The 24,991-nt window shown below is 47.1% G+C and overlaps 7 protein-coding genes across 8 annotated transcripts; 5 read left to right on the top strand and 2 right to left on the bottom strand.

Moving 5' to 3' along the window:
• The first annotated feature begins 737 nt into the window (after nt 1–737).
• On the top strand, nt 738–1,648 carry LOC148386555 (uncharacterized). Its single transcript, XM_088398433.1, has 4 exons — nt 738–812; nt 974–1,030; nt 1,122–1,448; nt 1,510–1,648. The coding sequence occupies exons 2-4, from the start codon at nt 994–996 to the stop codon at nt 1,593–1,595; spliced, it is 450 nt and encodes a 149-aa protein (XP_088254559.1). The 5' UTR covers nt 738–812; nt 974–993; the 3' UTR covers nt 1,596–1,648.
• A 386-nt stretch (nt 1,649–2,034) lies between these two features.
• On the top strand, nt 2,035–4,582 carry bud13 (BUD13 homolog). The gene is made up of 9 exons (XM_088398409.1): nt 2,035–2,203; nt 2,366–2,453; nt 2,548–2,632; nt 2,710–3,206; nt 3,427–3,535; nt 3,620–3,758; nt 3,840–4,018; nt 4,088–4,169; nt 4,337–4,582. Exons 1-9 carry the CDS (start codon nt 2,064–2,066, stop codon nt 4,428–4,430), a joined length of 1,413 nt encoding a protein of 470 aa, XP_088254535.1. The 5' UTR covers nt 2,035–2,063; the 3' UTR covers nt 4,431–4,582.
• Nucleotides 4,583–4,622: 40 nt separating this feature from the next.
• Nucleotides 4,623–5,607, top strand: snrnp35 (small nuclear ribonucleoprotein 35 (U11/U12)). Its single transcript, XM_088398421.1, has one exon. It carries the CDS (start codon nt 4,740–4,742, stop codon nt 5,481–5,483), a length of 744 nt encoding a protein of 247 aa, XP_088254547.1. The 5' UTR covers nt 4,623–4,739; the 3' UTR covers nt 5,484–5,607.
• On the bottom strand, nt 5,506–7,728 carry LOC148386552 (uncharacterized). The gene is made up of 3 exons (XM_088398425.1): nt 6,497–7,728; nt 5,981–6,329; nt 5,506–5,901 (listed from the first exon to the last, which is right to left on the bottom strand). Exons 1-3 carry the CDS (start codon nt 6,603–6,605, stop codon nt 5,847–5,849), a joined length of 513 nt encoding a protein of 170 aa, XP_088254551.1. The 5' UTR covers nt 6,606–7,728; the 3' UTR covers nt 5,506–5,846.
• Nucleotides 5,748–15,040, top strand: arhgap42a (Rho GTPase activating protein 42a). The gene is made up of 24 exons (XM_088398385.1): nt 5,748–7,623; nt 8,040–8,135; nt 8,295–8,356; nt 9,396–9,467; nt 10,490–10,591; nt 10,654–10,764; nt 11,193–11,297; nt 11,355–11,484; nt 11,558–11,658; nt 11,716–11,825; nt 11,889–11,967; nt 12,043–12,082; nt 12,155–12,217; nt 12,296–12,370; nt 12,472–12,556; nt 12,631–12,689; nt 12,747–12,852; nt 12,932–13,091; nt 13,159–13,309; nt 13,391–13,936; nt 13,999–14,152; nt 14,251–14,328; nt 14,409–14,488; nt 14,636–15,040. The coding sequence occupies exons 1-24, from the start codon at nt 7,470–7,472 to the stop codon at nt 14,722–14,724; spliced, it is 2,808 nt and encodes a 935-aa protein (XP_088254511.1). The 5' UTR covers nt 5,748–7,469; the 3' UTR covers nt 14,725–15,040.
• A 294-nt stretch (nt 15,041–15,334) lies between these two features.
• LOC148386550 (E3 SUMO-protein ligase ZBED1-like) lies at nt 15,335–17,980 on the top strand. The gene is made up of 2 exons (XM_088398404.1): nt 15,335–16,301; nt 16,429–17,980. Exons 1-2 carry the CDS (start codon nt 15,422–15,424, stop codon nt 17,427–17,429), a joined length of 1,881 nt encoding a protein of 626 aa, XP_088254530.1. The 5' UTR covers nt 15,335–15,421; the 3' UTR covers nt 17,430–17,980.
• A 232-nt stretch (nt 17,981–18,212) lies between these two features.
• trpc6a (transient receptor potential cation channel, subfamily C, member 6a) lies at nt 18,213–22,106 on the bottom strand. 2 transcript variants are annotated; one of them, XM_088398391.1, is made up of 14 exons: nt 21,949–22,106; nt 21,555–21,871; nt 21,357–21,489; nt 20,982–21,282; nt 20,630–20,815; nt 20,402–20,566; nt 20,096–20,324; nt 19,805–20,032; nt 19,465–19,729; nt 19,200–19,395; nt 18,777–18,977; nt 18,653–18,709; nt 18,514–18,589; nt 18,213–18,452 (listed from the first exon to the last, which is right to left on the bottom strand). In XM_088398391.1, the coding sequence occupies exons 1-14, from the start codon at nt 22,050–22,052 to the stop codon at nt 18,325–18,327; spliced, it is 2,586 nt and encodes an 861-aa protein (XP_088254517.1). In that variant the 5' UTR covers nt 22,053–22,106; the 3' UTR covers nt 18,213–18,324. The 2 variants fall into 2 exon arrangements, with proteins under 2 accessions (XP_088254517.1, XP_088254515.1); XM_088398389.1 differs by having other exon boundaries at nt 18,514–18,709.
• Nucleotides 22,107–24,991: the final 2,885 nt, after the last annotated feature.

The following is a 24,991-nucleotide window of genomic DNA, read 5'->3' as shown; positions in this document are numbered from 1 at the left end:
ATGATCAGGCTCCTGCAGAACGTGAGGATGAACTGATCATTTGAATCAGGTGCGTTTAACAAGGGAAACTTGGACAACATGTAGGAATGCGGCCCTCGAGGACTGGACTTGGACACCCCTGCCTTACACTGAGTGCCAAAAGTCCCAATGAATGTGGGCAGGCCCCATTTCAACCCCTTACACTGAGTGCCAAGCAGGGAAGAAATGAGTACCATTGTTATGATGGTCACTGGTATGACCCGGCCGGGATTTGAAACCCCAACCTCCCAAACTCAGGGCGGACACTCTCCTCCCCGGCCACTGAGCTGGTAAACACTTGTATCGTAGTATAACACTTATAGTCGTTTTTAAATAACGTGTACACGCCTAAATATTGTTATCCAATATATCTACTGCAATTTCACATTAGATTGCTGGTTTGAAATTTGCTTTTAATATTATTATTTTTAATAAACATTTATGTTAAAACTTGCCTGGCGTCTTATTCCTTGTTTTTATATTCGCCAATTAAAACATAAAAATCTGACATTTGGTTAACTGCTTTATATGACAATATGTGTAGGAGTGAACCAAATGTGTGATTTTTATGTTTTAACAGCTGAACATCTCTCATGGGAAACACTAACCAGCTTCGTCACTCATGCAAAATTGTGGAAACATTGCCATCTATAGGCGAAGAAACGCAACTGCGTAACCCTCCATCCACATCCCTCTCTTGGTCTCCCTCCACCCGCCTCCTTCCCAGCCCTCCCCATCCAATGTTTTGCTCTGCAGTGCCGAGACTTGCTTCATCATCCTGCACCGAAACGCAGGTAAGGCTCCCAAAAATGTTCGATTTTACTCTTGTAATAGGAAATTAGAAATCTGAGGAAATAAAGAATAACATTTTAAGAAAAATATGTAATAGCAGCGATGTGTCCGTTTTGAGATTATTTTGATGATTTGCCATCATAACTTTTTCCTGTTTATTTAGTTGGATGGGTGCTTTCCATCATGCTCCAGCATCTGTTTGTGTTCAGCGTGCTCGGAGGTGAGGGAAATATTAATTAATTAATTAATATTAATATTAGTGTCTGCAACTCTACAAGGTTAAAGTGTCTTTTTTTTTTTTTCTTCACCAGTGTTGCTGACACCGGCACGCTCCGACCTCATCACTGTGTGTAAGGAAGATGACGGTGACCTGCGGGTGGACTGCCTGGTCCAGGCCAAGCCCAATAAGATCAACACCTATGAGTTCTCCTGGTCATCAGGTTCCAAGCAATCGCTCATCAACGCCAATGTGTCCGGCCTGGCGGCAGAGGCCGAGTTCAAGCAAGTGAGTCACGTGACGCAGGTGGATCCGCATGGCTACAGGCTGACATTGAGCGGCTACCAGGACAAACTGCCACACAACACCACCTATATGTGCAAGATAACCGGGGAGGGAGCCAGCATTAACTTGGAAAGAGGTGAGTACAGGCAGGGAGGACGTTTGGAGTCAAATTTCTTCATCTTTGTCTCCTTTGGTAGATCATCTCATCCCATGCGGCGCTGTCAACGTATTTCTGCAGAGCTCCTGGATTGTCACCGTCTTGTGGTGTGTGGCTTACTTGTAGTGTAGAAGAAATCACTAAATGTTCAAACTGTGCATAATATTGCAGAGCTTAAACTGTGTGTGTGTTTATTTTCCAAATCCAGTGCAGTACAAGTGTTAGTTTGAACCCTGTTACTACACCTAAAGAATCCATGCAATAATACTGTACAGGCTGCATGCGTTTATTGTCGTAGGCAAGAGAGAATCCATAAAAATGTAGTTATTTATAGAATTGTTATTTGTGCTAGTTGGCTGCTTTAGGAGCATGACTTTAGAAGAATGACATTGTTTGAATTCAAATTAATAAAAACTTGAAAATATCAAAAAGGGACCTGTTTTTATATTTAATATATGTATCGAGTTTTATGCAATATAAAAAGTCCATCAGTGTTAAATATGTTTGATGTATTTAATAATTATATTAACTTTCTCGTAATCGCGCTGTCGCTTTTATGACCCTCCGCAGTCTCCGTAGTTGTTGCTTTTCAAAATGGCTGCCTCCGCTGCTAGCATCAAAGGAGCAGAATTATCCAAAGCGGAGTATCTAAAGCGCTATTTGTCCAACGATGATGACGCCAAGAAATCTAAGGGGAAACTTAAAAAGAAGCGGCATAAAGTTCCGGGGAAAGGGTGAGTTTTTATGTCGAGCTGTTACTCTCCTGATAGGTGTATGTAATTAGCAGCTAGTTGCTACCATACTTTAGCTATCCATCACGTCACCCTTTTCTCTATGAATGAGGTATGGAGGTAAGTTTCTAAGTCCTTTTTTCTTCATTCTCTGTCTTATTCAAGACTTAAAATAGTCGACGATGACATAGATTGGAGACAGACGACGGAAGAGAAAAATGAGGTAGAAGAGGACGACGAGGAAGCGCCCGTGGTAAGAAGGGATTAATATGACACCCAGTTAATTTCGAATCCAGTTATATGAACATTTGAATTGACCCACCCAACACCTATTATCCTTCAATCAGATTGCTGAAGTGATTGATGAGCGCCCCGATGATGTGAGGATGATGGAAATCTATCGCAGCAGCTCCAGGTGGAGAGTCATTGGAGGTCAGCCATTTTGATTTGCAGGAGGAAATACAAATATATTTGTAATTATACTGAATGTGAGTTGTGTTGCTTTATAGAAGATGAAAAGGAAGAGGAGGCCAGCCAATCAGGAGACTTACCCACGCAGTCATCAGACAGAAAAGGTCGCCACGATTCCCCCGACATGTCACCACCAAGGAAGAAACGCCACGATTCTCCTGACATGTCACCACCAAGGAAGAAACGCCACGATTCTCCTGACATGTCACCACCAAGGAAGAAACGCCACGATTCCCCCGACAGATCGCCACCTAGGAGGAAACGCCACGATTCCCCCGACATGTCGCCACCTAGGAGGAAACGCCACGATCCCCCCGACATGTCACCACCAAGGCAGCGTTCAGGAAAGTCAGGCAAAGCACAAAGCGCACCTGCCACCAGACGAGGTTCGGATTCTGATCAGTCGCCACCAAGGAAGAAGCAGCAGAAGGGACGACGGGATTCCGACTCCGACCAATCACCGCCCAGACGGGGGCGGCGTGGCGAGAAAGTGTCAGATGATGACCTGTCGCCTCCTCGCAGGACGGGACAGAAGGTGAAACCAACAACCCTATCTTGAAACTCAAATTCTTGTGACAAGTATTTTCTTTACATTTGTATATCTCTCTTTTAATCATTTGTACAACACTTTGACTGATCAATTTATTTTAATTGGGGCCTGACCGATGAATCGGCATTCCTACTTTGGAACATTCACTTTTACTTACCATGCTAAAGTATTGTGTGGCTTGTTTTGTTTTTTGTTTTTTAACCAGGGCAACAGTATGCTCTCCGGCGGAAAGGCGGGTCTGGTTTCCTCGGATGTTCTACGTAAGGAGAAAGAAGAGGCACGACGCAGAGAGGGAAACAACAAAGAGCTTGAAAGTCAGCATTACGTTACTTCTAGTTTCCAGGAGGAAAAAAAAAAAAGAGGATGATGACATGATGTTTACACATACTCATTCCCAGATGCATCCCGCCACGCTCAGACTGTGTTTCGAGACAAAAGCGGCAAAAAGCGCGATCTGGAGTCGGAGCGTGAAGAACAGAAACGAAAAGCTGAAGAAAAAGCGGCTAAGGATGAGAAATACGCTCAATGGGGAAAAGGGTGAGTGAGCGGCCATGGAAAGACTCATTTGAAGAAAAGTGTCAACGAAATGTGCTGAATTTGAGTGAAACCGACCTGTAGGCTGGCTCAGGGTGAGATGCAGCAGCAGCGTCTGGACGACGCCGTGCGCGAGGCCCAGAAGCCGCTGGCGCGTAACTATGACGACGAGGACCTAGATCGCATGCTGCGGGAGCAGGAGAGGGAGGGCGATCCCATGTTGGCCATGTTGCGGCGCAAGAAGGAGCGCAAGACGGTTAAAGGTAGCAATGGAGATTTATAATGGTGCTTTTCTATGCAGGTTTTAAATTCAAATTTCAATTATTTTCCAGAAAAACCTAAGTATAGAGGCCCTCCACCACCTCTCAACAGGTTCGACATTTTACCAGGATATCGCTGGGATGGGGTCAACAGGTACAATGTGTGAAACATAAACATGGTGCATTAGACAGGCTATATTACAATGCTCTCGTCTGTATTATACTGCCCCCCGGTGGCCAAGGCGAGAAACCATAAAGTGCAGCCATTCATTCTAATCAGTTTGAGTTGCTGCTAATTGTTTTTGTCTATGCGTTCGGCAGGTCCAATGGTTTCGAGCAGAAGCGCTACACGAGGATTGCGGACAAAAAAGCACTCCAGGAGGAAGCCTATAAATGGAGTGTGGAGGACATGTAGACAAAACAATACCGTAAAGTTGAACAAAAGACACGGCCTGTACATAGAAGTGAACTGAGAATCATTTAGTGATAATGTAAATAATTATAACAAAATGTGGAGTTGTTATTTTTCACTGCTTTTATTGATAAATAAATCATTTCACTTTGTAATGGGTCATTATGAGGAACCTTAGACGGAACGTTGTTTCCCTATCGGAGTGTTTTTATGGATGCACGCTCAAGCGGAACCCCTATGTAAAAAGCTACGCGGAGGTTTTCCGTTCTGTTTTCGTTGTAACGAGCCACAAGTAAAGAAAACAGCCGCGAAATGGCGGACTGGAGCCCCATCGCTAAGGTGTACGATCCGCTGAAAGCCGGGAGTATTGACGGCACCGATGTGGAGCCCCACGACCGGGCCGTATGGAGGGCGATGTGCGCCCGCTACAAGCCCAATAAAGGCGTCGTGGGAGATCCGCTTCTCACTCTCTTTGTAGCTCGACTCAACCCGAGCACCACCGAGGATAAACTACACGAGGTCTTCTCTAAATTCGGCGACATTAAGCGGCTCCGGTTGGTCCGTGATGTGGTCACGGGCTTCTCCAAGCGCTACGCCTTCGTCGAGTACAAGGAGGAGCGGGCCGTGGTGCGAGCTCGCCGGGACGCCAACAAGCTGGTGGTGGACCAGCAAGAGTTGTTCGTGGATTTCGAGCTAGAGCGAACCCTTACAGGCTGGATCCCCAGGCGGCTCGGTGGCGGGCTAGGAGGAAAGAAAGAGTCCGGGCAGCTGCGCTTCGGCGGCAGGGATAGACCTTTCCGGAAGCCCATCAACCTGGTAGCTGGACCACCGCAGCAAGAGTGGCAGGGCGGCGGGCGCAAGGAGTGGGAGAGATCCGGATGGCGAGACCGGGACAACAGAGACAACCGGGACAACAGAGACAACCGGGACAGTAGAGACAACCGGGACAATAGAGACAACCGGGATAACCGGGACCGAGACAGGGACGAGAAGGGGAGCAGAGGATGGGAGGACAACCGCTACCGAGACAGGAGCAGGCACCGAGAAAGGAGATGAAACTTAAAAAGTGGACCTGGATAACTTTATTTTTCGTTGTTTTTTTGCGGCCATCCTATTCTTATTCCAGAAAAAAAATTGCAAAATGTTGTGTTCTTTGTAATATTAAAACTTTATTATGAAAGGAGTTTAATCACTCATCTTGGCATTCCATTCTGGAAAATGCATCAGGTCAAATAGCTCATATTTGATCCCAGTACGCCCCCTTGTGGCTACTGGAGCATATCTACTTGACCACTGGGGGACTGCTTTTTCAATGGTTTTATCTTTTATCTTACTTGAAGAGATTGGTTCAGTTGGATGAGGTGCTTCACAGGTGTTACTGGAAGGTCATTCAGCAATGGTGGACAGGGCGGCTTCAGTTCAAGGGTCATGCCAGTTGGGGTAAGTCTCCCTGTTGATTGTCCCGAACTCGATCCTACATCACTCAAAATGTTTGGAGACACTAATTAGCAAGCTTAGGCAAGTGTCTCCAAACTTATGACCATAGTCCTCACCTGAAAGCCGGGTTGATGCCAATGTTGTCCGGCTGCGGCTGGGCAGGGGTTCTCCTCCTGCACCAGGAAGACGGAGGTGGAAAGTCCTTCTGGTACTGAGACAGCATCTTTGGATCTTGGTTTGGCTCACATATGTCTGCTTGCTCATCTATCTCCAGATGCTCGCTCTTTCCACTTTGTGTTTGTCTTAAGGGCACTGGACGGCAATGGCGAGTCTGCTGTGACTTCTGGGCAGCTGGAACGGAACTTTGACTTTTCACACCGTCTCGTGGTGGCACGGTCCTGAAGCAGAAAGCCTCCCGAGACGTGGTCTCCATCTTGGCGGGGGTGTCCGGGTAGAGGAGAAACCCTACAAGGTCAGAAGGGCTTTGACCGATGCAAGATAGCTCAACTGATTCTGAATACAAATCCATCAACTGCATGAATCAATGCCTGACATAAGAATCTTCCACTCCAGACATTAATTTTCCATATTAGAAAAAAAATCTTTGGTGCAACAAGACCTGCCAATCTCACCTGCCATTGTGGGAAGTTCTCCCCTGTATGGTCGAGCCCGCAGGAAAAAGTGGTGGCGGTGTTTGGCATGTTGCAGATTTTCAATGAACACTTTTTCCGACTGATCCATATCTGAACCTCCAGAGTAAATTACTAAAACGATTGAGCTCCAAAGTGTCCTGCATTAGTTGCGCTCCATAAATCCTGTTTACTGCTGTCGTCATGGCATTGCAGGTACAGTAAGACAACAAAGCATCTTTGACATGGCGAGCCAAGAAAACATTGGTTTCCTCGGTGCCTCTGCCCATTTGACAGTAATGCGTCTTTCTTTGCCACTGAGCAGCTGGCATTGATCCCAACTCTATTTATTTACCAGACCTGCAGTATTAGTTTTTTTTGTCCTGGTCAGAACCCATCTGCAATGTTCTGAATGAGCTGTTTGATATTCTTTTGAGGGAGTTCAGTCAGAGGAGCTTTGCAATAATAGGCAGTAAAAGTACTTTTCGAGTGTCTTTAGTTCATGTTTCATGAGGCGCCAGCAGGAGTCTCCCGTCCCCATAGTAACGAGCCTTCCGCCAGACCCTATTTAGCTAGCAGCGTCGCATTCCTTGCCAAGCGCTTCTTTGATTTATTTGAAACCAAACTTGCATCCTGCTTCTCTTGCACTCATCTTGCTCCCTCACACATTCAGCATCAAGGGAATCTCCGAGAACTCATCCTCAACGCGGTTTATAGTTTATGTTCGTCTTTTTTTTACACCCCCCCTCAAAAAAAAAAAGGAGCTTCCAGTCTGTCAACGCCGCTCCAGTGTCCGGAAGTGGCGAGTGGAAGGGGGGGAGAGAAAAACGCGGAGAAAGGCATGAAAAAAGAGGTCGAGCGGAGCAAACTTCTCACCCGGATATTCCCAGCGAGCCTCGGCGCCGTCCTGACCGGAATCTTGGCGTCTTTTTTCGGCGTAATTTGTGCTCCCCTCCTCGCCATCCGTTGAGCTAGGATGGGTCTCCCGACGCTGGAGTTCAGCGACTCGTTCGTAGACAGCCCCGAGTTCCGAGATCGGCTTCAATGCCACGAGATCGAGCTGGAAAGAACCAATAGATTTATCAAAGATCTAATCAAGGATGGAAGCATGCTCATCTCGGCACTCAGAAGTAAGATCTTTTGACAATAAAATGCTATTTATGACCAAGTGGTTTCTTTCCAGGCTTCATCATCAGCCATGCTGACTTTAACTGCCTCTCCCTCGGAGTGTTTTATAGTCTGAAAGACATTTATAGTCTTATAAAACGTGATTATTACATTGTTGTTTTTATTGGAATAATTATCATCACACCATGTTTATTTGAAGTTATCAACATGTGGGAGGCGGGCCACTGGTGGTCCCCCAGAGAAAGCACCAGAGAGGTCTGCAAAAAGTATTTTGCTACATAAATCCTACTGCTCAAATGATACTGCGTGTTTTTCCTGACTAGTTTTGCGATAAATACTTTCATTTATAGTACTTTGTTATTCATGGCCGCCTAACTCTGGGAGCCGTTGCTGAAATTGTTTGTTGTGCTGCTGTCAGGCCTTTCGCAGGCGGTGCAACGTTTCTCTCAGTCGCTGCAGGAGTTCCAATTCGAGTGCATCGGAGACGCCGAGACAGACGATGAGATTAACATCGGTGGGTTTGATTCCAGCGCACACCTTTATTTTTTTTTTTACATGTGGTAAAATGATCCTAAAACTCTGAGAGTTCTACAAGCCAGCAGAACAGGCTTTTTAAGCAACGCTGTTTCCATAGCAACAGCCCGACTGACTTGTATTTGCACTCTGGTTGCAGCTCAGTCTCTAAAGGAGTTCTCTCAGCTTCTGAGCACCATGGAGGAGGAGCGAAAGCGTTTGGTGAGTAAGCAACTCCCTTCATGAGTATTTGGGTCCACCTGTTGTGTCTGAACCAAGACTTCCTGGGCGGCGTGAACCTTTTTCTCCGGAACCGGGACTTTTGGCTCGAGTTTCTCTTCTGCACACAAGTCTGATTCAAACACACTTCATCAACCTTTGTGTCAGAATCATTTTGTGCTTAAGTGTGCGACCTTCTCTACAGGGCCCCCTTTGTGTGTGTGTGTGTGCCTTTTGTGAAAGTGTGCACGGTCTACTGGTTGAGGAACCATGTGGAACCTATTCGGACTATTCCCCAGTGAGAGCCGAGCCCCTCGCTGCCTGGGAAAGTCCATAAAAGACTCCTGTGTGTGTGTGTCTGTGCGTGCGTTGTTTTAATTTTGTGCGCCGAGCACAGCACCACTTTCCTATTCCACCGCTAATGTTAGCTCCAGGCATCCTGATGGGCTTGTGGTTAGCACAGTTCTGGGTTTGAATCCAGGCTTAGGCCTTTCTGCAGTGTCAGTAGTGGCCATAAAGCAGGCCAGTAATCAGAGTTTGTCTCGTGGTATCCAATTTCATGGTGAGTGTCGCAGTTTCGCGGAGAAAGCAACACAAATAGAGTGCTCCCTTTCAATACGGGTGACCTCATGACACGAAAGTAAAGTTGCCGCATGTGACCGCAGAGTTGTGTGTTCACTAAAGTGAGCTAGCTCCATCAAGATCTAGTCAGGCTTTTTTTTTTTTTATTGCTTTTACAACATCATTTGACAGATTGAATGCCATCCATGGAACAATAAAAAACTTGTGACCTTTAATCAGTTCGGCGTGTCCACTAAAGCGATTTGCTACGTTGAATAGCGTGACATCATCAAGTGGTGACAAGATGTTGATATAAAAGAAGCGTTTGTGTCTAATTCTGACTATTATTTTGTTTTAGCCTGGAAATCGCCAGTTGGCCGAATAACGGGAATGAGATGTGTAACAGCGAGGATTGTGACATTTATTACTGTTGCAACACACTCATCTGAAGGCTCCCGCCTTTTGTTTTTGACTCCCACAGATCCAAAACGCTGACGACGTACTAATCTCACCCCTGGAGAGGTTTCGCAAGGAGCAGATCGGTGCAGTAAAGGTACAAAATGCCCCCCCTCCCCTTTTATTTCTTTTATGAATGAACAAAAGTCACTCAGTGCCCCTTGGAAACTTAAAAAAAAAAAATGGACAGATAACCCGAAGTTGCGTAACATTTTTATATCATTGTGCATGGGTGGAGCACGGTGGCCAAATTTGATGACTTGCCATAAAACACTAAAAAAGTGTGTGTGTGGAGGGGTTATCTTTCAAGGCTAGCAGTAAGAATTCTGGTCGGCAAGTCGAACCACCCAAAAGTCTCAAGGACACAATTCTGCCATTTTGTTTTTATTTTTTTCAGATCGCTTTGTTTGAGTTAGAAGTGAAGCCCTTATGAAATGAAACAGGAAGTCGGCCATTTTGATTTTCATTCCATATGGGATTATTTATCTTCTGTCATTAATTAATCTAATTGGACTTTCTTGGCCAAGTGATAATGTTTGACGAGTTATTTAGTGCAGTGGTGGATCCCGCGGTGGCCCCCGGTCGCTCTTGAGCATTATTCCGATAAACTGCAAGACGTGTCAGGACGGAGGTCGTGGGAACGGACGCTGGGAGACACGTCACACACATGCAGTGAGGCGATGTGAAGGAGGCCGGTGTCTGGTTTCAGCAGCCCACCTCTCATTCACGTTATCTTACTCTAAGCTAGCACACAAGCAAGACTGACTTATGAGACCTTTTTGAGATAACCTATCAGAATTGAAATAAACTCTCACCAGAAACTAAAAAAAAGAAAATGAAACATTCCGTGCTTAGTTTCTGCCCCCACAATTCCCTCGGCCATCTCGCACCAATTAAAAATCAAGACGAACAACTCTGATGATCCTGCGGGCACGTGTGGCCGGTCCAGGGGAGAAGAAAAAAAAAAAAATAGTCTTGGCAGCTTCTTGTCGAATGTCGCAGCAGCGTGCGAGTCGCAGCTGAACTCCAAAACAGTTTTTTGGGCGAATTCCGTTTCAGCAGGACGGTTAAACCCTGACAGGAAATTTTATCTTTATTTTAATCATCAATCTCACTCAGGAGGGCAAGAAGCAGTTTGACAAGGAGACGGAACGTTACTACTCCGTGTTGGAGAAACACCTCAGCCTGTCCTCCAAGAAGAAGGAATCGCAGCTCCATGAGGTAACACGCACACGCAAACACACACGCACACACACACTGATCCGTGATGGTTGTTGTCGCAGGCTGACTCGCAGATGAGCAAAGACCGGCAGGTGTTCAACGACGCCTCGCTCCAATACGTCTTCAAGATCCAGGAGGTGCAGGAGAGGAAGAAGTTTGAGTTTGTGGAGCCGGTGAGGACACATCAAATGGTTTGAGAACATGGAAGCAACACCTCCTGTCCAAAGGAGCCCCTTTTTGTTTGTTGACTGTGTGCAAGTCGCATGAAGATTGAATGTTCCCTCTGGGGGACAATTCTAAATGTTCTTGATCTTTCCCAACGAGTTTTTTCACTGCGTCATTGCTTGTGAACTTGAGCGTCATTACCATCACGGCAGAAAAAACCCCAACGCTCTGTTTCTGCTGCCGCTAATCATGTTTTAATGATACATATCAGTGAAGGCCACTTCCTGTTTCGGCCGCGCCACTTCCTGCGTGGAGATCTTTTCCGCCGGGAGCAGAAAAAGTCTTTGTTGTGAACGTAAACAAAAAGAGTAACGCAATCTGCGTCCTGCGGGCTTTTTTTTTTTGTGACAATAAATCTGTTTTTGTCACTTTTCAGCTGCTGGCCTTCCTGCAAGGCTTGCTGACGTTCTACCACGAAGGCTACGAGCTAGCTAGCGAGTTTGAGCCCTACAAACAGCAGCTGCAGTTCAACTTGCAGAATGTAAGTGAAATATTTTATCGTAAAAATAGAACCCCCTGTTCATTCGGCACCTTTTAGGCCCGCAACAACTTTGAAAGCACTCGGGCCGAAGTGGAGCGGCTGATGAAGAGGATCCGCTCGGCCGAGGAGGACTTCAAAGCTCCTGGTTGCTTCACCATGGAGGGTTACCTGTACATTCAGGAGAAACGTGAGCCCGACTGGACGGTCCGCACCCCCTTTGCAGACGGCATCCAAAATTGTCCGCCGGTGTCTTCTCTCAGGTCCGCTGGGCAGCGTGTGGACCAGATACTACTGTACATATGAGAAGAGCTCCAAGATGTTCACCATGAGCAATACCGAGGCCCGGCCGGCCAGCCGACAGGTGAGCCCCTCCCTCTTGTTGTGATGATGAAACGATGACAGACAGCTATGCTTACAGAACGGCGCGGTGAACGGGACGCCGGAGATGTTCAAGCTTCGTTCGTGCGTGCGGAGGAAGACCGACTCTATCGACAAGCGCTTCTGCTTCGACATCGAAGTGGCTGAGAGGTGACGGCAACCCGGCTATTTAGCCGTGTTTTGGGTTCCATCCTTCTTTTTGCTTTTGTGCAGACATGGCGTCATCACTCTGCAAGCGCTCTCAGAAGCCAACCGGCGACTTTGGATGGAGGCCATGGATGGCAAGGAACCTGTACGAGTCATACTTTCAACTTCTTCTTCTCCTTCTATTGAGTGACTTTGCGTTGACCTGTTTGTGGCCCCTCAGATCTACACTCTGCCGTCTCTGCTCAGCAAGAAGGAAGAGAGTAAGAAGCCAGATTTCAATTCAAGAGCCGCCACTTTTTTGTTTACTTTATTTGATGGCTCTTGCTTTCCAGCGTTCCTCAACGAGACCGGCTTCAGCTTTGTAAGGAACTGCATCGCGCTAGTGGAAACCAGAGGTAGATATAATACACTGTGGGGAAAAAAAAAAGAAAAACCTTCACAGTTGATTAAAGCAGCAATAAATGTGAACGTAGGCCTCAACAGTCTGGGCCTGTACCGGACCGGGGGGGTCAACTCCAAAGTCCAGCGGCTGATGACGAGCGTGTTTGGTAAGAAGGCAGGGCTCCAACTGACGTGATTTCCTGTTTTGCTGACGATGACGTCAACAGAGGATGACTCGTGCTGAAATCATGTCTGCTTTCCCCCGCAGCTTCCACTTCTGCTTCGGGCGCTCAGCTAGACGCAGACGCTTGGGACAACAAGACCATCACCAGCGGATTGAAGAATTATTTTAGGTGGCTGGATTTGAAAATGAATGTCTACAATTATACATATTTTATATTATACTATTGACATCATACATTTGCAGGTGCTTAGCAGAACCTGTGCTGACCTACAGACTGCACAAGGAATTTATCAAGGCTGCAAGTAAGAAGGCTGTCTCTATATTTTGTGTCGAAAAATCTCTAAAAACGCTTTTCACAGAGTACGATGACCAGAACCATCGCGTGAGGGCCATCCACGCGTTGGTCCACAAGCTACCTGAGAAGAACCGAACCATGCTAGACCTCCTGACCAATCACCTCCTCAAGTTAGTACACAGGAATAAAATTGCATTTCAGTTTTATTCAGTTGTTATGAAAATGATTTTTTTTATTTTTTGTATGCAGGGTGTCATCACACTGCGCCCAGAACATGATGACGGTGTCCAACCTGGGCATGATCTTTGGTCCTACACTGATGCGGTCGCAGGAGGAGACGGTGGCCGCCATGATGAACATCAAGTTCCAGAATATTGTGGTGGAGATTATCATTGAGAACCACGACAAGGTCCGCACACACGGTGAGCTAAACACACACTCGTACATGTTAACACTGCGTTGTGTTTGCCTGGCAGATATTCAACGAGGCTCCCGACCTGTCGCTACCGTTGCCCCCAGCGCCATCCTCTCGGGCGACCCCTCGAAGGAGCAAAGCCATCTGTCTGTCGTCGGGGAAGAGAAAGGCCCGCCTCTACCCGCCCACTCTCTGCTTGGCGGACAACGACAGTGAGTGCTTGACGAGAAACAGAGTAGACACTTCTGAACATCAAATTGTTCCACACATTTGTGTTCTTGCCTCACCTCCAGGCGACACTTTCAGCAGCAGCAGCCCCGGCACTACCCCGATGGGCAGCCAGGAGTCGCTGTCCTCACACTCCTCCGAGAAGAACGGGGCGTCGCAGACGTCGCCTCCTGCCGAGTCCAACTCCTCCACTCAAATCCATCCACCTCCTTCCTGTTCCTCCAATGGAGACGATTCAAAATGGCCGACAGAAAAGGAGACACCTCCCGTGGCGTTATCCGCGTCCTCGTCCGTGGCGTCTCTGCGCTCCACGGCCGAGCGGACGGACTCCACCATCTCCCTGTCCTCCGCTAAGGAGTCCAAATCCTCCTCATCCACCGTGCAGCTTTCCTCCTCGGGGTCTCCAGCTAGGCAGGTTCGCTCTGTCCCCAGGGCGTCGTCCGTCTCGTCGCTGAAAAGCACCCAAGACAAGACGAAGGACTCTTCGCCACCTCAACTTCACAGGACGGCAGCGTATAGGAGGGGATCTTCATCCTCGTCCTCCTCCTCGTCCTTGTTCCCTTACCCGCTTTCCACATCGTCCTCACTCACCTCCCTGCACATCTCGGAAGGTACGCAACATCCTCCACTTGGACTTTAATAAGTACCTTTGACTCTTTGTTTCCTGTTTCAGACTACCGAAGCTGTCACGGCTCAGTGCAGAGTTTAGCGTCACTGGATCCGCGAGAGGCCACACGAATACGGAAAGCGCCTCACCTACGACGAGACTCGGACGTCTTGACGCCACAGTCCATGTCCACCAACGGCTACCAGAGGCCAGGATCAGTGTAGGTGTCCAGTTGTTATGAGTAACTGTCAAGTTATGCCTGAAGTAGTGTTTCCATGGCAACTTGTCTCACGTTGCCAGTGTTTGTGTGTGTTCCAGGTTATCCATCCGGGCACAAAAACAACAACGGGAAAGCTCTGTGTTCTCCTCAGCTTTGGACATTTGTGCTCCCGGAAGGTTTGTGGATTCATGAATGTATCTCTTTGTTGATAAATCCAAAAATATATATATCTTCAATCATTTTACTGATCTCGCAGGGATGCAAAAGCTCTGTACTCCTGTGAGGCAGAACACAGCCATGAGCTCAGCTTCCCACAGGGGGCGCTCTTTTCAAATGGTAAGCAATGACCGCTATCTGTTTTGGTTAGCAACTGCAGTCATGTTGCTTTACCTCTGCCTAGGAAGCTTTCATCACCATTCGTGAATTAGCAGGAATATTCAAAAACCTCTGATCCAATTTTTGTTGTTGTTGTTGTCTTGGCAGTGCACCCATCAGTGGAACCGGGCTGGCTCCAGGCAACCTACCAGGGCAGGACGGGCCTCATCCCCGAGAACTACATCGTGTACACCTGAACGTCTGTGATGTCGTCACCCCACTGCCAGACTTGAAGACATCAATAAAGCGTATACTGTTTATCTTTAAACATGTAGCTGAAATCACTGAACAGTGCGTCTCGACTGATTCTCATCCATTTACTGTATTGGTCTCACAGCAGTGTTTTTATTTTTTGATGAATCGTAATAATTTATGTGTTGCTATTGGTCAGATCAACAACCGTCATTGTCCACACATTTGGGATATGTGGAACTCAACTGTTGTGTTGTCTTTCTACTGCTGCCTGATGTGCCTTTGAGTCCGAATAAAGGACTCATGCATTCTCTAGTAAAATTTTGTGGATTATTTTTTATGCTCTGTGATTGGCAGATGTTCAGCCCAGGGTGTATCACCGAAATGTGCCCTACCTCACCCATCAGATTGCTTGTAAACTTCAATTTCTCTCTTTTTAATTTTGAATCTAATAATACACAATATGAACTACTCAAAATGTATTGGCCCATCTCATGCAACTTATTTTTTTCAGGTTGTTTAAAGTCATTTAGGGTTACCTGAGAAGTTAGTTTGTGGTATACAATTTTAAAAATATGTGAAATTGACGACCGCTATATCGTGCGGAACCGTGTACCGCGCGTCGCTGTTTCACATCGGACCCTTTTCAATGTGAAGCACGGTGTGACTGCGAGGCGCGGTATATGTAAACAATACTGCTGAATGGCTAAAATGGATAAGAAAAACAATGAACATTTTGAAATGGAAATTTCAGAAGTCGAACAAAATGAGGGGGAAGACGAACTTGTGACGAAAAGAGGAGCCGTGTCTGTGGTTTGGAGGTATTTTGGTTTCAAAAAATATGACTACGACCAAAAAAACATTTTATGCAAGATTTGCTTTACTAAAGTTGCTGCCACTGGCGGGAACACGAGCAATTTGCTCCACCACCTTTGCCGTAGACATGTTTCGGAATATGAAGAATGTATGAAGTTAAAAACGGCGCCCTTTACATCGGCTGGCAATCAAAGAACAATTCAAGAGACGACCACTAGAGGGGCCCCATACGATAGGAAAAGCAAACGCTGGACCGACATAACTAACGCAATCACCATCCACCTCGCAAAAGACCTGGTTGCTCTGAATACAGTGGAAAAAGAAGGTTTCAAGCACATGATCAAAACTTTGGATCCCCGCTATGAAGTACCGAACAGAAAGTACTTCAGCCAAGTTGCAATCCCGAACTTGTACGAGAAGCGCCGAACGAAGCTGGAAACAGACATGGCGGCCGTGCGTCACTACGCCTTGACCACTGATATGTGGTTTAGTCGCACCATGGAGCCCTATTTCGGCGTGACAGTTCACTTTATCACTGACGACTGGTCGCTGCAAAGTCACTGTCTGCAGACCAGCTACTTTCCTGAGGACCACACTGGAGAACTACTCGCAGCAGGCCTGCAGGAGGCGCTTGAGTCCTGGGGGCTTTCTGAGGAGAAACTCGTAGCCATCACTACCGACGATGGCGAGAACGTCACGAAAGCTGTGGAACTGAACAGGTGGACTCGACTCCAGTGCTTTGGTCACAGACTTCACCATGCCATAGGTAAGCAACAGAATTTTTTAACCCGGTGAATATTTGATACCTTATATCTTTAATTTAGGCTGATACCAATACTTGGTACCTTTCAAAATTAATATAAGACAATTAATGTATTTGGTTTTTTTTATAGAGAAAGGTGTGAGAGACGACCGCATACAGCACGCCATTAGCGTGTGCAAAAAAGTTGTGTCCACCTTCTCGTACTCAAGTAAAAAAAGGAGGGATCTGGCCATTGTTCAGAACTATCTGGGTCTTCCAAACCACATGCTCACGACAGAGACGCCGACCAGGTGGGGCTCGCGTCAAACCATGATCCAAAGAATTCTTGAGCAAGAGCGGGCCATTAATCACGTTCTAAAAGACGACAAGAAATGCAAACACTTGGTCCCGAGCTGGCAAGATTTGGACGTTCTAGAGGCCGTCAACAAGGCGCTGAGCCCACTCCAGGACTTCACAGACGCTTTGTCAGGAGAGCAATACATCAGCGTATCCTACCTCAAGCCGGTGCTCAAGCTCTTCAACACATCCATTCTGGCTGAGGACGGGAAGGACACCCAGCTGACAAAGGACGTGAAGAAAAACATCTTAGCCGATTTGAACGAGAAATATTCGGACCAGGTCGCTGACGAGCTCCTCGACATGGCGTCGCTTCTCGATCCACGCTTTCGAACCAAGTACGTTGATGAAGAAAAGGTGGAGCGGGTTCTGTCCAGAGCCGTCGAGGAGATTGTGTCACTAATTAAGACTGAGCGGGACAGGTTCCCAGGAGCTGCAGGTTCAGAAGCGGAACCCGATCCACCCACCAAGGTAAAACGAAGGAAGACTTTGGCCAGCTTTTTCAAAAGGCAGGGCGGCGCAATGACGGAAGAGGAAAGCATCAGAAATGAGCTGACAATCTACTTGCAGATTACAGAGGTGGACAGTGATGTGGACCCTTTCGAGTGGTGGAGATGCCACCAGACGAATTTCCCTCGCGTTGCTAAGCTAGCGCGCCAGTATTTATGCATCCCCGCCACCAGCGCGCCATCAGAGAGAGCGTTTAGCACCGACGGCAACGTGGTCCCGTGTCACAGGGACGCGCTCAAACCAGATGCTGTGGACCGTCTGGTTTTCCTGGCTCAAAATTTGTAAATATATAAATGACGTTTTAACAGATCTGATAGGAAATCAGGGTCGATTGCGTTATAGTCACCTGATCAGAAAGATTTTATTTTTAATGTTTTTTATTGGGATAAAATGACCAGATGAATGAGTGAATTTACAAACATTAACACATTACAATATAAAACAAAGATGATCACATTTAACGCCCCACCCCAAAAAAAAATTCTAAATAGTCCAAATTGCAAAACAGGCAAATGTTCTACCTGTAATTCATCTTTATTGTTGTAAGCTAAAAAAAAAAAAGCTATTTGTTAGTGGTGTTGCGTTTTGTGTTGTTTGTTAGCATTAAGCTAATTGGGCGTAAAAGACAAATTTAGGAGCTTCTTTTAAACGGATGTTGCCGTCAAGCCACACTTAGGTAATTGACTCCTGCCTGAATCGATTAGGTATGCCTGGGCAGTATTATATTTCACTCAGAAATATATAAAGGTACACATCATGCTATGTTCCTTCCATATCATCCATGTTTCGCTGCTTACTTGTGAGTTGAGTTCAATAAACGAGGTCTCTGCTGTTTACATGCAATCCAAGAACAAGTTTGTAGAGTTTTTGTTAGACCCATGTCTGCAGGTTTGGGCTGCGGTGAGAAGTTGCTCTTTGCGGAGGATAAAGAAAATATACCAGTGAGTATTTCATTATCAACTATGTGGATTATTAACATAAGAGCTTTTTTTCTCTTGACACTGAGCCATTTCAAACACTCTTTTTCCAGACTTACTTTCCGGAGTCATTCTGACGATGCTCAAGAAAATTGGGTAAGTTTTTATATAATATTGGTGGATGATATAATACATATAAAATACACACTCGGAACCTTTTACATTGCATAAATATATTAAAAAAAAAAAAATCTTAGAAAATATCAGGAAGATGTAGTGATGTCCCCAAGTCTCCTCATCAGCTCATCCAGCGTCTCTGTGTTCTGCGACTTCTCTTCCAAAAGCTCATAGCGGAGGCTGGAGATGTCTTGCTTGATTTCCTTCAACTCGCCTAAGCCAAAGAATATTTTCGTCAAACTTTTTTGTCCACTCTTTGCTAGCTGCTAGCTCACCTTCCGTGATTTCATCACTCTCCCTATCGGCTCGAGCTTTGATGATGTAACGCTTGATCAGACGCTTCATGATCTTCTGCGTACATAAATGTTGACTATGAGCCTTGTAAAATGCTAGAACCTTTTGTGATGCCGTTACCTGGTATCTCGAGGGGTGTGTGGAACCACTGAAAGCTGAATTTTTCCCTCCTCCCATCTAGAATACAAAGAAAACATATCGTAACATCTCCAGGAAATAGGATTATTGAATCGGAAGCAATCACCTTATCAAGTTGCGTCTCATGTTTGTCCTCCTTTTGTCCTCTCGCATACTGCAGCACCAGAGACTTGACGCCTTTAGACAGGCCCAGCAGTGACTTGGGACTCGGAACCAGATTGAAAGGCACAGGTAAGGTCCGTCCCTCCTCAAAGTAAGAGAACCACAGTTTGGCCCGAGCAAACTTCCACTCCACGTCGGCGTCGTCCTGGTGGCGAGAGAAATGACACTTTGGTGGGCTTACGTTCAAAACTCTACTACCACCCTCCTTATTGGGTTTAGTTTGACATTTTTGTCCTTGTTTTAGCTTCAATGCCATAACAAGTTTGACGAACAGCACTATCCCGCATTTTCCCTCTCCCTTTAAAATCTACTATTTCTCCCCAACATAAATATTAGTGAAAGTGACTTGGCGTGTGATCCGTCAAACCTCGATCTCCTGGAAGGAGCTGTTGATCATGGCGATGAGCATGTTGAGAAGCACGATGACCATAGTGACGTTGTAAATGCCGTACAGGACGTAGCCGATGTTCTCGATGAATTTGTGTCCGTTGTTGATGACCACCGAGCGGACCTCAGACAGTCCGAATATGGCCCAGAAAAGCGTCTTGAAGCTCTCCTCCAAGCTGGAAAAAAAAAAAACACCACATAATTTTTAAGCAGTTCCTTAGTGGCTTGTCGGATATTCATCTCACGTGGTGAAGGCGTCGTTCTGCTTGATGCCCAGATAGTAGGAATACAGGTTGAACATCCCGATCATGAAAGCCAGAAATACCAGCAGGAAGATGACCATGAACTTCAAAATGTCCTTAACCGTCCTGCCCAGAGAGATCTGCAGAGGCCCGAAGCTCTCGTTGGCTGGGAGGATGTAGGCGATCCTGGAGAAGCTCAGAACCACAGCCACTGCGTACAGACCCTCAGAGACTAGTTGGGGGTCTGATGGCAACCAGTGGATCCGTGCTGCAAAAAAAACAAGGCGGGTTGCTGGGTTGGAATACCGGAAGTGTACATACGGAGCTGGCGAGAAAAAGTCACCAAGGGTAAAGTAGAGTATCTCTGGAGGCAACGTGACGTTTGTCAGGTTGGTGTAATGCGCGTCTACGTAAGTCTGAGCAAAGCTGGCGTGTCTCAGGGCAGAGAAGCGACAACCGAAGGAGGCCAGGAAGATTGCCAGCATCGCAAAGTCCAGAAAGTTCCACGGTTCCACCAGGTACTCCCCTGGCCCCAGACTCCAGATCTCCTTTACCTCGGTCCAGATCATACCTGCAGCAGGACACAAGTCGAAAGTCCGGCTCCATCCGGCCATCAATTTACTTTATCTCCTACCCATGACCCATGAGATGATAAGGATCTCCATCCAGGTGAAGGGTGTTGTGGTCATGCGGTAGAGCAGCATTGGGTCCGTGTTAGGCATATTTCGGTGGGTCATGTTGGGCAACAGCGCCGTTCCTGCAAAACGGTCTGCGGCATTCAAAATCAGCAGGCCCAGGAAGATAGTGAAAGATGAAGCATGGGCCACGAACTTCATGAAGGGGCTTCTCATCACCCGCCCAACCTGGTCCACAAAGACGGTATGATCAGAGGGAGCAAATTTGGCTTGATGGGAGTTTTAAGATGATTAGCAGAACCTACTCTACTGCACGGCGCGATCCAGTAGGCCAAAGCCAACCCTGGTAGCCCCAAAGCCACGGCCAGGACCACCAGGAGTTTAATAGCGGTGGTCTGTTGCCTGAGCCCGGGCAGGTTCTCGTACCAGATACTTAGCAGCTGCTGCTGACAGTTGGGATGGGCCACAAACTAGAAAAAAAGGATGAGTTAGTATTCCTGCGACCGATCCCTCTTGGTAGATTCCGACCTGACCTTTTTCAATTCGTATTTGATGGCTAACTTGAGGCGTGCGAAAGACGGGCGACTGGGCGGGTCGTAGCTGTCTTCGTCGTCCGTTCCTCCGTTCAGTATGGCCTCCACCTCCTGGGTGCTGCGGCAAAGGTCCAGGAGGCCCACCACAAAGTCCTTACACTGGCTGGATAAGCGGCAATAGTCGTTCTTTGCGAGAAACCATGTGGGTTGTATCAAAACATGAGCGAGTTAAACACTCGTAGAAACTCCTTATACGCACGTCAAAACAAACGTCACTCCCGAGATAAGATCGAGGCCTTTGTTGACATTTCGGCGAAGTTTACTCGCTCGACTGGTGATATAGCAGAGGTACCTTAAACTCCTTTTCGATGTTGGCCAGCATGGCCAGCTCATTGCTGAGCTCCAGGGCAGCCAGCACCGGATCCTCATTGGACAGGGAGAGGTAAGCCGGACTGGCCAGTCCGCGGTAGGCGTTGATTCGAGAGCGCGAGTGGCTGAAGGAGTCAAACTGTTGCTGATAGTTGCACGAGTTGCAGCCGCAGAAGTAGTCGTGCGGCGGGTCGATGCGAGCCCCTTTATTCAGAAGGGTGTGGACGATCTCAAATTCTTGGCAGTGCGCCGCCAGGATCACAGGAGTCACGTCGTGAGAGAATCTGCAGATTATTTTCCAGGTCCAAGAGCAATGACAACACCCAGCAGAATCCCCCCCCCCCTTCTTATGTCTTACCTCGTCCCGTCCTCATCGTAAGCATAGAAGTCATCCAGCATGTCCACCTGAGCGGGGCTGGCCGTCAGACGATGGTCGTCTTGGAACGAAGGGTGCCCCAGCAGTGCCTCGGTGATGCGGATGTAACCCTTACCTGCAATGTCCATAATGTTGTCTCCATGTGGTTGGATCTTGTCATTGCATTTTTTGTTGTCTTACTGATGGCCAACAGGAGGGCGTCGCCCACCCGAGCCAAGTCCGGCCTCCCCAACAGCAGCTCCGTCACCTCGAGGTGCTCGTTGGCCACGGCCAACTGCAGGGCGTTCTGGCCCATGTAGTTGACCGTGTTGACGTTCAGGTGCGGCACCTGCAGCAGCATCCGCCGCACCTCGGGGATGTTGCCGTACTCGGCCGCCTCCAAGAAGCGCTGCTCCACCTCGGACGGCCCCACGGACGGTGCGGTGAACATGTGGGACGGGCCCCTCAGGGCCTGCCGCCGCTTGACGGCGCTGAGCCGAGCCAGCAGTTGGCTGTGCCTGCCGCAAAGTCATGACAAAACTATCGGTCATGTTTTACCCCTTCAAGCTGCAATCCTGAAGTTTGTGAAACTCACCCAAACCATCGGTTATCCTCGGGGAAGTCATCGGATGTCAGCAGGTTGTCGCGACTCCTGGCCCGCGGGGTGTCGGTGGCTGACGCCGCCTGCCTGTGGTTCATTCCGGGAGGAGATCAGACAAAGTGAGCTCTGAGAGTGTAGTTGGACTTTTTCCCCCCTCCCTTCCTTCATCCCTCCCTCCCTCTATCCTGTTGGACTCCTTGAGAAAGAATGCATCCTTCAGGGTCCTGCTTCACTTTTATGTAGATTGGCTAGGACATTTTAGTCAACTTTATTTGTGGGGTAACCTTTTCTTATTCAACCAAAATAAACATAATTTTAACATTTGGAATCGTCACATTAAATATATTAACAAAATAACATTTCATATTTGAACCTACACTGTTGATTTCATCGACAGTCTCGTCATTTTGAATTGTTGACAATGTGTTGATTAGCGAAAACAATCCCCGAAATGTTCTTTTTATGTTGCGACGTTGTGCAGCTATTTAAAACCGCTCTGCAGTGTGTGTGCGTGCACCGACTGACTGATAGATGATGAACAGCAGATGAGATTCCTCGGGGTCCAAATTCCCAGCAGACTTTGCTTCCTGTGTCCTCCCACCCTGCACAGATCCTCGACCACTGTGGGAAAACGGCTTCCCATTTTTTGCACATACACAAATGCGTAGATATGCAACGTTTCAACTGCACTTCGTTTTCTTCTGGTTACGGAGTTAATTTATGTTACTAGAGCGCCTCGTTGAGGACATAACACCTCATGACGTCAATATGAGCATATCTGATAAGGCCTCTGATGTGCAGATTGTGGCCCCTAGTTTCCTTTTAAGGGCCCAATGGGTGAAGATTACTCACTTTAGACTTTTTTATGGCATCAAGCTTTATTAGAGGAGAGGTGTGCACCAGAATGGTGCAAGGAGGGAAGGTGTGAGAAGAACGTATGCTCCTTGTCAATGTAAACACTGTAAAAGGCAAGTGTATACATTGTTAATGTGGTGAGTCGGGTGCAATTTATTCTAACTTCATGGAACCTAATTTAATCTAACGGAAAACTAATGAGGCATTGTAATAGTTACACCAGTTGTGTGAAAACATTTTTTATTTTTTTTTGTAATACATTTCAAACTGAATTATTTACACATTATGACCCCATGATGCGAACTTAACCCTTCACGTCAAACACAAGGATGGTAAACAGCACCACCTGCTGGAGTTGCCATAAACCAAATTGTGTTTCAATCTACAAATGACCCCAAAACTGAGATGGAGCACTACAAGAGTTTGGGTTTTGTGGTTAGGGGTTTCGATTGTCGTGAATTCAGAAGTTTGGGTCGCATTTGTTTTGGGTTTTAAACGTAAAACGTACACATCCACCATCAGAGGACGCTGGCATAACATCTCATAACATTTGAAATGTACTCTTTTTATTTATTTTAATGTATGTGATTTTTTTTTTTTTTTACCCTGTGGGCCAAGTAATAAAATGTATTATTATTGCTCAGATATTCCCTTTTTCTTCCTGCTACTCTGCCGTGACCTAAGGAATGCATCATTACACTGCTTCATGACAGTATGTTTGTCCAATTGCTAGTTTCTAATAATTAGATTGTTCACATATCTACAATTATAATATTATTATATTATGCGCTACCATGGCTGGCATCTTCTCACGAGTCTAGTGGCAGCGGACGAGGCTTTTTGGCGCCAAATAATAATGGCCGCCCGGACATGTGACGTTAATGCATTTCGGCCTCACGACAATCCCCCCCACCAACCCAAGGCCGCCATCCTCATGAGTGTAGTTGCAGCGGACGAGGCTTTTTGGCGCCAAATAATAATGTCATGTGACGTTAATGCATTTCGGCAACTGAATTTCCCGCGCTCCCCTGTCCATTTAGTATGCACTTGCTCGGCGCGCGTTACACCCCTCAGTCAAAATAACAGGCTGACTGAAATGTCAGCGTTTACCTTGGATTATGATGATCGCGGGGATTTAATCGATTCTCCGCTCGCCTGCCGTCTCTACGGACGGTGGACAGCAAATGCACCTGAAGCCTGAACGCGGTAAAGGCTTTATTCTATGTATCGGGGGATACGCTGCGCGGCTACGGCGTCGCCCCGTTCAATGTTCTTTATCAGTTGACGCACGGAGGCGCAGCTGCCGTCGGCGTTCAGGCGATGGCCAACGCTACATTACAGTCATGAAAAAAAAAAAAAAAAAGAAGACGAATAGTTGAACAACAACTAACTAACGGTGTTAGCCCCTCAGTGGCGGATTCCATGATGTGTCAGCTCGCTGGGGCAATCCTAAAACAAATTCAAACATGCAGACACAAATGAGAACTAGTGTGCAACTCCACGCTTTGCTAACGGTGTTAGCAGTTTCCATTATGTAACAATGTTCAAGATTCAAGGGCTTTTATTTGCCATGTCTGAGGCTGCCAAACAAGGAATTCCACTTTGGTAAATCACAGCCTCTGTTCAACATTTAGGTGAATAACAACAACACTCATGACATGTGAAAAATGGCAAATATTCTCAAACATCCCCTGGTCTTAAACTCCCAAGAGGGCAAGGGTAAAACTCAAAACTCCAGCTAGGGGAAATGAGAAACCTTGAGAGACCACAGATGGGAGGGTTCCTCTTCTAGGATGACCAGGCTGCAATGGATGCAGTATAACTAAGACGGATAACACATCCGTTCTGGACTGGAATGTTCTTTTGATGCACTTGCGTTGCCTTGCGTTGCTTTGCCTTGCCTTGCGCTTGCCTTGCGCTTGCCTTGCGCTTGCCTTGCGCTTGCCTTGCGCTTGCCTTGCGCTTGCCTTGCGCTTGCCTTGCGCTTGCCTTGCGCTTGCCTTGCGCTTGCCTTGCGCTTGCCTTGCGCTTGCGCCTGCCTTGCGCTTGCCTTGCGCTTGCCTTGCGCTTGCCTTGCGCTTGCCTTGCCTTGCGCTTGCCTTGCCTTGCGCTTGCCTTGTCCTTGCCTTGCCTTGCCTTGCCTTGTACTTGCCCCGCCTCGCCTCCCCTCACCTCGCCTCAC

The sequence above is a fragment of the Syngnathus floridae genome, chromosome 15 (genome assembly GCF_059516105.1).
Source record: "Syngnathus floridae isolate MCC-2025c chromosome 15, RoL_Sflo_1.0, whole genome shotgun sequence".
NCBI classification, from domain to species: Eukaryota; Metazoa; Chordata; class Actinopteri; order Syngnathiformes; family Syngnathidae; genus Syngnathus; species Syngnathus floridae.
This window is presented reverse-complemented; position numbering and strand designations above follow the sequence as displayed.